The sequence below is a fragment of the Otolemur garnettii genome, unplaced genomic scaffold (assembly GCF_000181295.1).
Source record: "Otolemur garnettii isolate 467f Iridium unplaced genomic scaffold, OtoGar3 scaffold00174, whole genome shotgun sequence".
In the NCBI taxonomy this organism is placed as follows: domain Eukaryota; kingdom Metazoa; phylum Chordata; class Mammalia; order Primates; family Galagidae; genus Otolemur; species Otolemur garnettii.
In genome coordinates this window covers 3397021-3414256 of record NW_003852569.1, presented here as the reverse complement: position 1 = coordinate 3414256, position 17236 = coordinate 3397021, and the positions used below count along the sequence as shown (strand labels likewise).

At 42.7% G+C, this 17236-nt stretch overlaps 1 protein-coding gene across 1 annotated transcript; it reads left to right on the top strand.

The window, feature by feature from the left end:
- The first annotated feature begins 5562 nt into the window (after positions 1-5562).
- On the top strand, positions 5563-16722 carry LOC100946990 (high affinity immunoglobulin gamma Fc receptor I-like). Its single transcript, XM_012811743.2, has 6 exons — positions 5563-5626; positions 5995-6015; positions 6765-7019; positions 12325-12576; positions 13547-13831; positions 14716-16722. The coding sequence occupies exons 1-6, from the start codon at positions 5596-5598 to the stop codon at positions 15003-15005; spliced, it is 1134 nt and encodes a 377-aa protein (XP_012667197.1). The 5' UTR covers positions 5563-5595; the 3' UTR covers positions 15006-16722.
- The last annotated feature ends 514 nt before the right edge of the window (positions 16723-17236 follow it).

The window sequence follows — 17236 nt, the reverse complement described above, 5'->3', positions numbered from 1 at the left end:
AAAAAAAAAAAATAGACAAATCCTCTTGTTAATGGTTTCTACTCAACTTCATTAACATATAAGAAGTAAGAAGGAAAGATCACAAGGATCTCTGTATAGTTAACAAAACAAAAGAAGGGCTGGGGGCCTGTGGCTCAAGTGGCCAAGGCACCAGCCACATACACCTAAGGTGGCGGGTTCGAATCCAGCCCGGGCCACCAAACAACAATGATGGCTGCAACCAAAAAATATCCAGGCATTGTGGTAGATGCCTGTAGTCCCAGCTACTTGGGAGGCAGAGGCAGGAGACTGTCTTGAGCCCAGGAGTTGGAGGTTGCTGTGAGTTGTGATGCCACAGCCCTCTACCCAGAGGGATAGCTTGAGGCTCTGTCTCAAAAAATAATAATAATAATAAAAAATAAGGAAGGACTATGACTTAGTGGTTACTACTCCACTTTGTTAGCATACGACAAGGAGAAGGAAGGGAAAAATTATAAGGATTTCTGCATAGTTAACTAGACAAAAAAAGAGCTACCGTGTTTCCCTGAAAATGAGACACTGTCTTATATTTACTTTTTCTCAAGAAGACACACTAGGGCTTATTTTCAGGGGATGTCTTATTTTTATTAAGTATAATACAACAATCTACATTTATTCAAATACAGTTAAGTCATCTTCTTCTGGAACCTGACCAGGGGAGCCAATCTTGTTGGTGGGGCTGACACTAGTGATGTGTGAACTCCTTTCCCCTAGCCATTCGCACGTGTGTAATACGATGCCTGCAACCGCGGTTATCACACGTGTACCCTCGAAAGTGCGAATGGCTCAGAGAAAGGAGCTGTGGCAGATAAAAGGTATTCTAGTTTTCCTTACTGCTCCGTGCCGAAATGCACAGCCCATGCATAGCCACGCCCATCACTAAGTCTTATTGTCCAGGTAAGGCTTATATTTAACAAATGCATAGAAATCCTGCTAGGGCTTATTTTGGGGTTAGGTCTTATTTTGGGGGAAACATGGTATGTGTCTTCTAGCAGAGGGAACATGAAGAAAGGAATATAGTTGTTTTGGGAACAGAGGAGAAGCAGCTGGGGTTCATTCCCTGAATGTTCCCCAGGCTATGGGGGCTCTGCCTCCTCACAGCCTGCTCTCCACAGGGTGGGAGTGATGTTTACAGGAACATTCTTGGGTCTTTAGCCTGAACTGGTTGATATCCATGTAGGGTGAGGACATCAGCATTTGTTTTCTAGGTGATTGCCTGGTCAACAAATCAGGAGATGAGATGGAGAATTACTGGTTCAAAACTGAGAATAGAAAAACCATATACCCTGAACCCATAAATGCATCAATGTACGTTATGATTTAATAAAAAAAATTTTAAATAAAGTAAAACCATAATTAGTGGCCCTAAACTAGGAAATAACCAAGGAGGCCATGATTCTGAGAGAAGATACCTGAGAAGGGTGAAGTCTAGGAGAATGGGTCTTCTCAAGGGATACAGCTGTGGGGTCCATGGTGAGTCAGCTTTTGAGAATTTATAAACATAACTTCCTGGAACTCCAAGTTCCGTGAAATCCTGTAGTTCTATAGGGGCTGGAAAAGCATCTCCTGCTTAATTCAAACTGGCCATTGAGAAGGGTACCTATGGGTTGGAACTTTCTGACTGTCAATAAAAAGGGAAAGACCAAGTCAGTCAGGGAGTGTGGCCATTTGGAATTCTTCTATGCTGCAAGATTCTGGCTGGTAAATAAAGCCCTTCTTCTTATTAACATGATGTTTGGGTGCTCTTTCTCTCCATTGGGCCCCGTCTTGCTGCAACATGTTCAGCACCACGAAGGGGAGTAGCCTGAGGGTGCAGTAAATTACCATCAATTCCCACTAGTGAGATGTTTGTTTTAGAGACCTTTACAAGATGGCAGCGTGGAAAAAGTTGTTCCCATGTTTATTAGAAAAGAAATTGGCTTACCTTTCACTAGCAAAAATACCTGGAGTTCAAATTTTGTGAGGGTTCAGGGGGCATTCTGATTTTCCAGGGATCCTTATCTTCCACAGGTGGGCTTAAAATGTTGGGAAATTTTGCTAGGTCCTGGGAGTGACTATGAACCAGATCATTAGAAAGACCTGGGAGAGTCAGACTTCCAGCGAGGTCTTCCCCAGACTGGACATGGTTTGTGAGGAGGGTTTGGATTTGGGCACTGGTTTGCCCAAATGCCTGGTTTGCTGCACTTAAAACATGGTCCCAGGGGAGGTTTTGTTCTTTCGGAGTGCCCCAAGGAGTTTCAAGAAGTAGCCAGGTTTTGTCTAATGGCGGAAGCCAATAACTGGAGTTGTGAGGGGTCATGAGATCTCGCTGGGAGTCTGAGGGCTCTGAGGGGATTTTTGGAGTTTTTTCCTGATACAGTCTCTGACTTATGTGGAACAAGTCTGAGAGAGAAAAAGGGACATGAACCCTGATGATGCCTTCCATTCTGGCAACTCCTTAGAGCAGGGATACACGTTGTTGTGGTCTGTAAATAGAAGGTCCAAAGGTGTGGCCAGACCTGTTATGGGGTTGAGAAATCGGGTCCACCATGTTTCTTTCTCTGGGTTCCGCCATCTTTTTTGTTTCTACCATGTGCTGTGGAAGACAGGTGAGGGGCTGTGGAGAGAGGGATGGGGTGGAATTCTGTGGGTAGGAATTCTGCCAGTAAGAATGAGCTTGAGGAAGGAGGCTGTGGAGGGGCAGAAGGAGTGGGTTGTCTGCCTAGTTGAAAGAAGACAATGGAGATTCGGATGGGTGGGGGGAGGTGGTTTGACCTGCGCAAGGAAAATCTGAGAGGGTTCACAAGACAAACACAGAGAAGGAATGTTTTGGAAAAGGAGAAAAGCTCAGATGTAAGGAATCTCCAGCCTGATTTCTGATAGTAATTATTGAGATCAGTGAGGATTGAGAGGTCAAAGGTGCCATTTTCAGGCCACTGTAAGCTATTGTCTAGTTTGTACATATGCCAAGCAGTATTACAGAAAAAGATGAGGCATTTAGGTTTAAGGTCATGACAGAGCTGTAAAGGTTTGAGGTGAGTTAAAAGGCAGCTTAAAGGTGAAGAAGGGGAATCCGTGACTGAGCAGTCCCCATATCGGAAACTGGAGGTAAAAAAACAAACCAGGTTAAAGTGGAAATATAGAGATTGGGAGAAGGAGGAAGGAGGCTGAGGACTGGGGTCAGGGAGGTTACCAGGCCTCCACGTGTGAAACCAGACAGAGAAAACTGGCCCAGGCCCATGGGAGGGTGTCCCAGACTCAAGGCACTGGACAGGCAAGTCTGACTCACCCAGATTAGTCCATAGATGTCCAGGGTGGGGTGAGGGAGGTACCAGGCCTCTGTGTGTGACCTTTAACCAGCCAGAAGAGTGGCCCAGGCCCACAGGAGGATGTCCCCAAACACAAAGCACTGGACAGGTCAGTCTGACTCCCTGGGGTTAGTCACAAACAACCAGAATTTTTTGGCCCAGAGTGGGAAAAGGGAAGAGAAGTTCCCAGATGGGCTATATACAAGTGCTTAAGAGGCCCAGAGATGGAGGGAGATGGACAGAGAAGTTGGAGTGGGGAAACAGAAAGAGCAGTTTAAAAAGTTCAGAAAGGGGTTCTAGACAATTGCTCACCTCACCATTAAATGGATGAATTCTGGGCAGAGATTGGAGGGGTTCCCCTGTTTCCCTTCATCTCATCAGAACAACAGTCCATCTAGTTGGGTCTGATGGGGTGTATTTTGGCCCCCCAAGGGGACTTCTCCCTGATCCAAGTCACGGTACCAAAATGAGAGGTCAAACACTGAAAATAAAAGATTATTCTAAAATGTGAACAAAAGGAAATGGAGTCCAGGTTCTGTGTGGGTAACACCAGCCTTTATTCCCACCTATGTGTGGGTGAGCTGAGTTTGAAAAGGTAGTTCACCTGTGGGTTACGGTGTATGGAAATTCAAAGGGTTGGAAGAGTAGGGGTTGGCACATTCCCTTTTTCCTGGGTGGGACATTCTATTTGGGCGGGTCTGCTCTATTTGGGTGGGTCTGCTCTATTTGGGTGGGTCCCTCCATTTGGCTCTATCACAAAGTGGTAATTGACAGCAAAAACAAATGGAAACTGAGAATAAAACTGGAGCAGCACAGGCAGCGTGAATAGAGAGCAAAGTAACCTGCACAAGTTTCAAGTATAAACAAAGAGAAATTTTATTTAAGAAGAACAAAGAGAAAGTTGAGAGCACTTCCAAAGAGAGTTGGAAGTGGGTCCCTCTCATGATGGAGAGAAGGTAAGAGAGACAGAGTTGCAAAAGCCTGCAGAGGTATAAATACCCTCTCTGATTGAAATTGGCTGTGACTCTTTCACTGGCCGCTCTGCTCCTCCAGACAGTATCACCCTTTTCTTTTGGTCATTGGTTACCTAGGTTACCTCATACCCTCATTCTTATGGGCTCTCCAGACTTTCTGGCTTAGCAGGCCAAGTTTTCGCCCCTCCCCCCACTCTTGAAGCCTCTTTCTTTGTGTCTCTTCTCAAGCTTTGCTTCACACTGTCCCTGGCTGCCAGCCAAAGAATGCTCTTGTCATGATAATGTAAAGCTCTGTACTCACAAGCGGATGAGAAAACATGTGTGAAGCTTCCTAAATTCTAAGTTCAAAATTAGCATGATGTTTCCATCCACATTTCACTGGGCAATCAAAGTCATGTGGATAAACCGTGGCCAAACTCAGGGAAGTACCCTCAGCGTCTGCTGAGGCTGTGGAGATAATGTAGATTCAGGCAGGGGTGAGAAACGGGACCAATAATTCAGCTCATAGCCTTATCTGTCCTCTTTTTTTATTCTCTGCCAATGAGATTGCTACCAGGTCTCTTTGCACTCATTGAACTCATCCCAGTTTCTATTTAACTCTCTTAACAGAATGCCTAAAAATCTCTTTATAGCTTTATAACTGCCTTAGGAACCAACTCGCTTTGGTGGCACAGAGCTTCCCACATGTACTCCGAAACTCCCTTCTTTGGGATATTTCTACCCTTGGGTTTAGCCAAGATAAACACTCCAAATTCATAATGTACCTCAGAAAGAAGGATTTTTAAAAACCAAAATTGGAAGATTGATCCAGCCTGTACTGTATTTCCCAGAGGAACAGAAACTGGTTTCTAATTAGGAGAGCTCTTGTAGATGAGTAACTTTTCACATGCCTCACAGAAGCTCATATGGAATATTCTGTATTCAAATGATCAAGTTTTAGAGGCATTACTCAGGCTGTAAGCCAATTATAAAATCGAGGTTTTGCCATAGGCTAGCCGTAAGAAGCAGAAATGGTTAGAGGGAGAATATAATCAGAATAGAATGTCAATAAAACTTTAGCTCTTTCTCTGGCTTTTGAGTTTAGAACCCAAAAACTAAACCTTCAAACCGAAAAAGATGAGCTATGAGTTATGAAAATGGGGAAAGCAAATTTCAAGAATTAGGGATGTATTTACCAGAAAAGGAAGATGATGACAGTGGTCAGAGGAGACAATTTCCTTCCTCTTTTCTAATCTTGGCTCCAGAGCCCCAAGCTGAACCTCTTCAATGTCTGGCAGGTTACGGATTTCACCGCTGCCATCAGCTGGGAAACAACCATGTGCCTCTTGATAGCTGTGCTCCTTTCGGGTAAGTTGGGCTCAGAGGTGGTGGCTCTGGCTTTGGGAAGTCAAGATTTTGTCTTCCTTTGGTATCTTTGGCTAGAACTCCTGAGTATAGAGCAACTGTATCTGTTTTTTGTGGTTTATTGAATCAAAAGGATGAAAATGGGGATCCTGATGTACCAGTAAGCCTGGAAGCCCCATACCAAGATAAAGTCTCAGCAATAACAACCTTTGGTTTTTCAGTTCTGCTAATACCTGATTTGGAGAAATGGAGATAGAAATTCAAGAGATCTGTGATAACCCCCGGAGTTTACATTAATTCTCTCTCCCCCAGTTATCTCCTCATCATCTCCCACTGACCAACTCCTAACTCTCTTCTCTGGTCTCTTGCAGTTCCAGTTGGCGGGCAAGTGGGTGAGTCACTTCTAACTCAACTCCTCCTGTGCCACTTTGCTAGTTCTAAGGGATGGGTCCTATTTACTTGAAGAAGAGTATAGAGGGAGAGGATAGAAAGGAGAAAGATTTACAAATTATATAAAATCTCTCACATTCAGAGCATGATTTTGATAAAACCTTGATTTTAAAGTTTTTCTTTCTAAGGCTTACTGAATGAGCCCTGGCCACTGAACTAAATGCCTAAATGCATTTACGATTGCAGGAAAGGGCCAGATTTGCAAATATCCAGAAGTGGCTTCTCTGGGTTTTCTAATATCCCTGATGCCAGTTCCCTTTGCAAGAAACCTAAGTAGTTTTTTTCTCCTCAGAAAAAGCCAGGCAGAGGAAGGAGTTTGCACCTCCATTTCCAATACAGAAGCTGATGAAAATCGGGGCTTTACCATCAGGGACAACACAGTATGGGGAATAAGAAAACTAGCTCCACTCGGCTTGCCCCAGTTTAAAACTTAAAAGCTTCATTGTTTATTAACAGAAATATTTAAATCTGTAATTTAATCCTCAGGAGCCCCAACACCCAGATGAGGATTTAATAACATGCACAGAGCTCTCTGAAGCAGTGTCTTCTTAAAGGCTTTTTGTAGATTCCCACTTGCCTACTTTTCGAGCTATGCTAACTATGCATTTTTTCTTCCCTTCTGTCATCTTACCAATCACTCAGAGTCCTTCCTTTTACTTCACTTGGTCTTTTTTTTTAAATTTCCAAGCAGATCCCACACAGGCAAGGATTACCTTACAGCCTCCATGGACCAGCATGTTCCCAGAGGAAACTATAACCTTATGGTGTGAGGGGCCCCATCTGCCTGGAGACAGCTCCACACAGTGGTTTCTCAATGGCACAGCCATTCAGACCTCAACCCCCAGATACAGCATCTCTTCTGCCAGTGCTAGTGACGCTGGTGAATACAGATGCCAGACAGGTCTCTCAGAGCCAAGTGACCCTATACAGTTGGAAATCCACAGAGGTGAGTGTGGCATGGAGCAGGAGGGCTGGAAATCACAAGGTCTTCCTTTGTATTTTCTCCCTTCTGGATGCCAGATGTGTGCCAGATTGATTTGAGTATGAGCCTCAGCCATCAGAATCTAACAGTGGTCACCAACACACCCCAATGGGGCCAGCTGTGAGTAGTGTGTCTACAGTTAGACTAGGTAGACTCAGATCCTAAGATTTTATCATTATTCAAAATGTATACCTGAACATAAGAAATACTAATAATTCAGACAAATATGCAGTGATGAACAATTAAAAAATCTGTAGAAACAAAACTGTTTATATAAACTTTATTAAAAATCATGGTTGGGCTCGGCGCCTATAGCTCAACCGGCTAAGGCGCCAGCCACGTACACCTAAGGTGGCAGGTTCGAATCCCCAGCCCGGACCTGCCAAACAACAATGACGGCTGCAACCAAAAAATAGCCAGGTGTTGTGGCGGGCGCCTGTGGTCCCAGCTACTTGGGAGGCGGAGGCAGGAGACTCGCTTGAGCCCAGGAGTTGGAGGTTGCTGTGAGCTGTAATGCCACGGCACTCTACCCAGGGGGACAGCTTGAGGCTCTGTCTCAAAAAAAAAAAAAAAAAAATCATGGTTGATAGAATACTCTCTGTATACTGTCCTTCATCATACTTTTAACAGCTTGGAGGTCTCTTTGTATCAATAGAGATCTGCTTTTAAATGTCTGCTATATGGATTTAACCATTCTGCCTATTCATAAACTTCTAAGCTGTTTCCATTCTTTTAATTTTACAAGCAATGCTGCAGTAAATGTCTTTATACATGTAGTCTGGGACACATTTCATTTTATATATGTAAGATGACATTCTGGATATGGAATTACTGTGAGGCTTACATGAATAAAAGCAGAACAAAACCCACTATGCACTTAAATCTGTAAGCAGTTTCTATCCGTCAAGAGATGAAGACTGAAATGTTCTTCACAACAAAATAACCAAATGTATTATTCACTTATACAGCAGTAATGAGCTCAAACTTCTTTGAAATTGTTAATGTAAAAGTTGGTCCACATTGAAGGCAGAATGACATTTGTGCAGACTTGTTGCTTTTATAGGAAGTGTGCTTAGGCTGAGGAAATGTTGAGAATACCCAAAGGAAGGCTTGATGTTATTCACGTGTCTCTTAGGACTCTAGGAAAAAGTTCTGAGGATGGAGCTGTCTTTTAACAAGACAAAAGTTTAGTTCGAGCAGAAAAAAATGTTCCATGGTTCAAGCGACAAAAAATAGACTAGGACTGGGAAGAGGAGACTTTCCTCGCCTCTGTGCAGATTCTAGAGTACCCAGCCTCGGTGACTTATTGAGAACAGTATCTTGTTTGCATTATATGTTCATGTGAATTTCTCTTAAAGTATAGCTTATGCAACAAGCCATAAGCACACACCTCAGTGAAGTTTCACAAAGTAAGCCACACACTTACTGGTGTGAAGGTCAAGAAATAAGACAGTACCAAGACCCCAGAAACTCCTTTTTTTACCCATTTCTTTTCATTCTCTAACACTGACTTCTAACATTGTGGTTTTTGCCTATTTTTGAACTTTATTTAAACAACTGCAGTAAGGTACAGAATATACTCTTTTGTGTCTGGTTTCTTTTCTCAGTATTGTAATGGTGAAATTCATACATGTTGTAATTTGAAGTTCTTTTGTTCTTATTACTGTATGATATTCCTTATTTTTCTGTTTTATTGATGGACTCTCAGGTTATTTCCATTTTTGACCTCGTACAAATAGTACTGCCATGGACAGTTTTTAAACATGTTTTTGGTGCACCTATGCATACTATCTGTTGGAAAATGCCTGGTGGTGGAATTGCTGGGTCACAAAGTATGCAAATAACCAGCTTTAGTAGATACGGCCAAAAAATTTTTTAAAGCTGGTTGTACTGATTTCCACTTCCACAGAGTGTGAGAGTTTTCTTGCTATCCATCTTCATCAACACCAGGTATTTTCTATTACATATTTTCATTTTGCCATTCTACATTGTGGTTTTAATTTGCATTTCCCTGATGACTATGATATTGGCCATTTTCACATGTCTATTACCTACTTGGATATCCTTTTATCAGATACTTGATCAGGTCTTTCTGATAATCTTTCTATTGTCTGTCTTTTTCTTACGGGCTTACAAGAGTTCTTTATATATTCTGGATGTGAGTCCTTCTTCAAGTGTTATAATATCTCCTCCCCTCTGTGTCTTGCCTTTTCACTATCATATTATGGTTTGTTTGGCTTTTTTCTTCTTCATTGAACAAAACTTTATTACGGTATGACACATCGAGCTTGTTGTTTGGTGTTCTCTATATCCAACTTAAAAATTTTGCCACAGTCAGCAGTGGCAGATTCAATGGCAGCTACACTGACTCTCAGTAACCTGGATTTATTCCATGTATGCTGAGTTAAAGAAAATATCACTGGTTAGTGGACCCAAGTCCTAATCATATAGCTTAGAATGAATGTTCCCTTCCTACTCCAAGGTCATGAAGATGGGAGAATGGCTTTTGAGTAGGAAATTAGTAATGTCTACTAAAAGCGGCATCCCATGGGTTTGGATATATAATATATTATTATTTAAATTTCCATTTTAATTTTTTTTTTTAACTCATGAATGCTTTAGAAATTTTTTGGAGGGTGGCTTTTTGTTATTGATTTCTAGTTTTATTGCATTTTGACCAGAATTCATGTTAAATAGGGTATTCATTTGTTGAAAATGACTTTGTGGCCTCGTGTGCACATAATTTTTATCACTGTTGCATGTGTATTTGGAAAATATATGATTTTTCTTTTTCTAAGCTACGGCTTTCTACAAAATCAAGCCTATTAATTGTGATATTCAAATATCTCCTATCATTTGAGTATTTTGAAAGTTTCTGTTGGTGGTATATTAAAATTTCCCACTATGTTTTGGGTATATAAAGCCAAGATGTCTGTGTAGTCTTCGAGCATCTCTTGGTTGAGGATGGGAATGAGGCAGGGAAGAGTATTGATTATATTTAGAAGCATGATGATGGTATCCAAGACTGAAAATTACACTACATGTAGTATTTGAACACCGGCCTCCCATTCTTAGGTAAGTTTCAGAGGGGAAAAAAGCATTGCTGTCCCTTCTCCTCTTTCTCCCTCCAGAAGCTCATTTATATTTAGCCAAACCAAATGCCCCTTGGGAAAGAAAAAGTAAACGAAGCATCTGGGTTATATGCAGATATGTATGTCAAAAGGGAGGGCCCATTTGATTTGGAGCTTTTTTTTTTTCCATTCTTTTGTTTTTATTAAATCATAGGTGTGTACATTAATACTATCATGGGGTACAGTGTGTTGTTTCTATATACAGTTTGAAATATTTTCATCCAACTGGTTAACATAGCCTTCATATCATTTTCTTAGTTGTTGTGTTAAGGCATTTATATTCTACTTTTAGAAAGACTCACATGTACCCCCATAGAATAAACCATAGATGTGATCCCACTAATTGCTCTCCCTCCACTCCTCCCCCCTCTTCCCCTCCTCCTCCCCCCTCCTCTCCCCTCTCTCCCCCCTCTACCCCATATTCTTGGGCTAAAATTGGGTATAGCTTTCCTATGAAAGCTATAAATTAGTTTCATGATAGGGTTGAGTACATTGGATACTTTTTCTTCCATTCTTGAGATACTTTACTAAGAAGAATATATTCCAGCTCCATACAGATAAATATAAATGATGTGAAGTCTCCATCTTTTTTGTGGCTGCATAGTATCCCATGGTATACATATACCATAATTTGTTAAGATTTGGAGGGTTTTTTTTTGCTAGCTATATCTGCACATATGTGAATATTCTTATCAGTTCAGTAGAATATATACATTTGGATGTTTGCCAACTTGTGTGCTGGTCTTAAGATATGTGGTACTATTAACACATTTGCCAGGGCCAGGCACAGTGGCTCATGCCTGTGATCTTTTTTTTTGAGACAGCCTCAAGCTATCCCCCTGGGGAGAGTGCCATAGCATCACAGCTCACAGCAACCTCCAACTCCTGGGCGCAAGCGAGTCTCCTGCCTCAGCCTCCCAAGTAGCTGGGACCACAGGCGCCCACCACAATGCCCGGCTATTTTTTGTTTGCAGCCATCATTGTTGTTTTGGTGGGCCTGGGCTGGATTTGAACCTGCCACCTTAGGTTTATGTGGCTGGTGCCTTAGCCACTTGAGCCACAGGCGCCGAGCCTATGCCTATGATCTTAGCACTCTGGGAGGCCAAGGCAGATAGATTGCTTGAGCTCAAGAGTTCTAGACTAGCCTGAGCAAGAGCAAGACCCCATCTCTGCTAAAAATAGACAAACTGTCCAGGCACTGTGGCAGGCACCTATAGTCTGAACTACTTGGGAGGCTGAGGCAAGAGGATCACTTGAGCCCAAGAGTTTGAGGTTGCTGTGAGCCATGATGCCATGGCACTCTACCCAGGGTGACAAAATGAGACTCTGTCTCAAAACAAACAAAACAAAACAAAGAAATCCCCCACATTTGTCAGGAGTTAGATCATATTAGTCGCCTATTGCTGTTTAACAACTTACCACAAATTCAGCTGTTTAAGACAACACATTTATTATCTCTCAGTTTTCAAGAGTTGGGAGTCCTGGCACACTCCGCAGAGTGCTCTCTGCTCAGGCTCAAGGCTGGAGTCAGGGTGTTGATTTTCCTGTGTTCCTTGTTGCAGTTTTTTCAGGTTCAGTCAGTTAATTGTAGTTGTAGGAGTGAGGTCCCCGTTTTCTTTCGGCCTGCCTATGGGTGGGGCAGGGTGGGAAGCCACTCTCAGCTCCTGGAGAACCTTCCTTTTTGACCCTCTCACAAGTCCTCTCACAAGATGGCAATTTACTTCTTCAGATTCCAGTCTGCTAAGACAGAGTCTTTATATGATACAACAAGCATTAAGAGTGACATCTATCACTTTTGCCATTGGCTATAAGCAAGTCATAGGTTCCACTCACACTGAAGGGTGGGACTTATATAAGGAAGTGACTCATTGGGGTCATCTTAGAATTATGCCCACCACATTACAAAACTTTGTTTGTGCAATGTGGTAGGCACTTGCTAGTAAAGATTACTTTTCTTTCCACCAAAGCTAAAGGTATTTGAGGAGGGGCATAAACCTCAGATTTAGCAGAGCTCTGAGGCTGTAATTGTTGCAAGGAAAAAAGAGTATGAAAGCCACCTTTGGCCTCCTCATACTTCTTCCACATATACGTGGAAGAAGTATGCATTTACGTATACATTTTGGGTCTGCATTTTTCAGATTGGCTACTACTCCAGGTCTCTAGAAGAGTCCTCATGGAAGGAGAGTCTCTGGCCTTGAGGTGTCATGGATGGAAGAATAAGCTGGTGTACAATGTGCTTTTCTATCAAAATGGCAAAACCTTTAAGTTTCTTCCTTGGAATTCCGAATTCACCATTCTGAAAACCAGTGTGAACCACAATGGCATCTATCACTGCTCAGGCATGGGATGGCATCGCTACACATCAGCAGGAGTATCTGTCACTGTCAAAGGTATTGTATCTGAATAATCAGAGAGCTATAGTCATAAGGACCAGAGAGACCATCATAAATCATCTAAAATCCTCACTTCAATTTACAAATGAAGAAACTGAGCTCCTGAGAAGTCAACTGCCTTACTGAAGGCCACACAGTAACCAGAGGCTGGGCTGAGACAAGAAGTAAGGTCTCTGGGCCCAAGTCCATTGCTCTTTCCAATTTACCACATCACCCCTCATAATCACAGGAGCTAATGTCAAAGTCAGGGCACAGTAGATCCATTAACCTATTTTAATTTAGTTGTAGATAAAGAGACTCACTCAAGGTAGCTAGGAATTTTACTAAAAAATAATGCAATGGAATCTCACGAAAGCTCCATAGAACTGGAAACCAGGAAGATATTGCGAACTGTTTATACTTTCCATCTATCTGTCAGGGACGATGCAACCTCCCTGGTCCCCCTTCTTTCTAAGCAGCTACAAACTAGGCAGATCCCTTTGTTCCAGTTTGCACGTGGCCTCATTCTGACTCTTTTACTCTTTCATCTTAGTACTCACAACTGGTAACTTTTTCTGTCTACAAGACAGAAAATTTCAGTTCATTCCTGAAAAAAATTATTGTCTCAGATTATTTTTTGAATCTGGAACACAAGTAATGAGTTACTGAACTGTCAAGTTTGTGGGTCACTGTCCACTCCTGGTTGACCACTGCCAAAAGGGCGTGATTATATAACAGATATAACCATTCAGGGAAATGCGGATCATGTGGGGGTCCACGCATTTCCTCAGTAGGATTGAGCAAATTGGCAACTGTTACCGTGTCCATTGGGAAACCCTGAGAATGCCTCTCTACTAGAAGTGGGGAAAATTATGACTTATGATGCGTTCTCTAGGGGCAGGTTACCAAGGGAATAAAAGGTATATCTTTTGTGAAAAGAACCTTGACACTAAACAGGCAACCCTGTTCCCATCGACATTCTCTTTAGAACTATTTACACCTCCAGTGCTGACAGCATCCTTGGTTTCCCCCCTCCTCGAGGGGACTCAGGTCAACCTGAGCTGTGAAACAACACTGCTCCCACAGAGGCCAGCTTTGCAGCTGTACTTCTCCTTCTTCCTGGGCAACAAGACCCTGAGGGCCAGGAGCACATCCACCAAATACCAGATACTAGCTGCTAGAAGAGAAGATTCTGGATCATACTGGTGTGAAGCAGCCACAGAAGATGGAAATATCCTTAAGCGCAGCCCGGAGTTGGAACTTCAAGTGCTTGGTGAGTGTGAATGATGGGGCATGACTGGCACAGGAGAGGGGTTCCCTTTCCTCCCACAAGATAAGATCGGTTAAAGGGTTTCATGGCTCAACCAGGGGGAGGAAGTGTCTTCAGAAGCCCCTGAGCCCCTTTCTAATCCTTGGTTCAGAATGTCACTGTTCTCCCCACAAACTTCATTAAATTTCCTTTCCTTTCTTACTCCTTTTTCTTTTCCTTTCCTTCCCCCATTTCATTCCTTCTTTTTGTTCTTCTGTCCTTTTCTTCTCCTTTCTTATTTTCTTTTCCCCCTCCACCCTTCCTTCCCTGTTTCTTCCCTCTCTCTTCCTCTGCTTCCCTCCCTTCCTCTCCCTCATCAATAACACACTGAGTTCCTCGTATCCATTGTCACAGGTCTGCTGACATAAAGACACACAGTGCAATTTTTGCTTCAAGGAGTTCTTATTTATAAGAGTGATTTTGTAAACTGCACATAACTACCTACCCAAGTGTCTATATCTAACTGGGGCAAAGAGATTATGAACTCCAGAAAAATGACTCTTGAGGAAAAAAGTTAATCATCAACTCACATTCATTTCAAGCATTAAATGGCATAGAGATAGCAGTTGTCTCTGCAACTAGGGGATAAATCCACTGACAGGGCCCAAAACAGTTAAACTCTTCCCAGGAGCCTGCTCCTTGTCTGTTCAGGACACAGCCTACCTGGAAATCCCACCAGGTCCTTTCTGACCCCTGAAATTACCAGTGCCTCACTGGGGACAGGCACACCTGGTCTCTTCCAGCTTTATCTTTCAAACATAACTCAGCCAGATCCCTCTGTTGTCTAAATAGTATCTCTCTCTCTCTCTTTTTTTTTTTTTTTTTTTTTTTGTCTTTTTCTGTTTCAGGCCTTCAGTCACCCATTTCTGTCTGGTTTAAAGTGCTGTACTATCCAGCCATGGGAATAATATTCATAGTGGATACTTTTCTCTGCACCTTGGTACATAGAGAGCTGCAAAGAAAGAAAAAGTGGAATTTAGAAATCTGTTTGGATTCTGATCCCTGGAAGAAGGTAACTTCTGACCTTCAGAAAGACAGATACTTAGAAGGAAAGCTAAAGAGTCCAGAGCAAGAACAGCCCCAAGAAAAGACACATCAGAAGAAGCCCCAGGAGGGGGAGCAGCAGCTTTGTGAGTAGCCCTGATCTGGACAGACCCCTGCCCTTCCTCTCTGTGTGAGCACTGGCACACAAACTTCCAGCAACACTAGAACTGTGGGTCTCTAAGCATATAACTCAAATCTTAAAACAGGAACTGACTTCAACAGAAAGAAATTTGGAAATTTGGTAATTAGAGATTGAAATGGGGTCTACTCTAAAGAAATGTTTAACAACTTAGAAGGCATGTGTAGCCTGATTATCCTTTTAGGTAGTTGAAAAATAGTGTATTTCCAAGAAGGAGGTGAAAATGTGAGCGTGCACAAGAGATTAAGACAGACAATGAAAGAGAGGAAGACAGAGAGAGACACACAAAGGCAGGAGTGGATGGGTTTCAGGGAAATAAGAAGGCATACTGTAGACAAAGGGAAGGAACTAGAACTTGCAAATGATGTCTGAGGGACTGTTTGAATCAGAGAGCTCACAACTCTGTGTTCAGTGTAGTTACTTCATAGTGTTTCTCTCTACTTTGCCGACAGAGAATGTTTCCATACAGGTTACAGGGATAGAAAAGAGTAACTGATGATGAGAAATGGCTGTTATTCTTGCCCTTTCACTTGGGGCTTTCTCATAACCCCTCTGTTTCCAGAGACAACATAGGTTTTGCCAGTGCTGATCTCTTGCCACACAGGAAGGAAGAATCGAACTGCTACTTTCCTTAATGAGTAAGTCCAGATCTCCAAGCACGACAATGCAGGGAGAAACTTCAAGTGGGAAGAAGCAGTGATATTATAAAGCCCCAGCTCTTGTCTCCAGAGATGTATTTTACTCTTCTGATTTTTTGGATGATTACTAACTAGCTTCAAGAAACACTGCTCTCTCCCTTGGGCTATAGTTGGTAGACAAAATATTTTCCTGATGTTCTATAACACAGCTGAGATAAAAACTGAATTATGTGCCGTAAGACTTTTACTAAAAGCTTAGAAAAGAACAAAAGGAGTATAGCAAACAAAAAGCGTGATTTCAGAGTATTTGATTTACAAAGTGTAGCTTACCTGCCAGATGTGGACGCATCCCTGGCTTCCCTCCATCCTGCCCGCCCCCCACTCCCACCCCCAGCAGAGCTCACCTGTAACACCAAGCACCTCGGGGCACCTTGAAGCAACTTAGGACTCAAAGTAGATGCAACAACTCCAGAGGCCACTGCTTCCCAGGCTGTGGACAACGGGCATGTTCTCCCTGTTACCCTCAGAAAAAAACTACAAGCATTATCATCTCTACAGAAACACAGCATCTCCTACATTTGTGTTAAAAGAGATGGTCATATATCCTAGCAGGAGTTTCACTGATTGCACATTACGCTACTATGATCTGGGAAAGCAGGAAAATGAGAATTACGGGAAATGAATCCCATAGGAAAGAGGCACAAAGACCCCCTGTAAAGGACTGAGAAATTGGGAATTGAAGCCAGAAATGAGGTTTATATTCAGAAAAGAGAGGTCTGCTTACCCTCACAGGGCAGTCAGAACTTCAGGTAATGGGATCCCTAGGAGTAGAAGGTGGAGGGGCAGACGTGGGTCTGGACTTAGTGCTCTGGCTGGGTGTGAAGCTAGAATCAGGCCAGTCATTGCTAAAGCATCGCCAAGTGCTTCCTTCTTCCCAACCTCCCCTCCATGCTTCCTCTACCAACTCTTCCATGTTTATATCTTTGTCACAATTAGTTCTTGTGTGCATTTTAATGCTTAAATAATTGATTTGATTAAACCAATTTCTTAGTTGAACAATTTGCATTCCAGTCTACTTTTATTTCTGGCCTGAAGCTGTACCTGATACACATTCTTGGAGTCCCATATTGGGGTCTACCTGCCTGTTTCCCAAGCCTCCGGCTGGGTCAGTCAAGGCCTGGTACTATCTCATATGCTCTCCCTCACACTTGCCCCATCTAAGGGCTCACTCATCTTTATTTTAACTCCATCCAGGACTGGAAAGACACACAAATGTCACTTGACCCTGTTGGAGAGAGAGGCCAAAGGACCCTGGATACCTTCCTGTGTTCACCATCCCCCACCTCAGAGAAAAGCCCATATAGTTGGCAGGGGCAGGGGCAGGTGCTGGTAATGGTAACACCCTTGGGGGACAGGGAAACCACAAGAAGGAAAGTGGAAGTCTCTCTAGGTCTGTTCTTGAGACAAATTGATAGGCACCCACAGGAAAACTTTACCTCAGAGTATCATTGTTGAAATAACCAAATCCACTTTGCTTCAGACATAGAT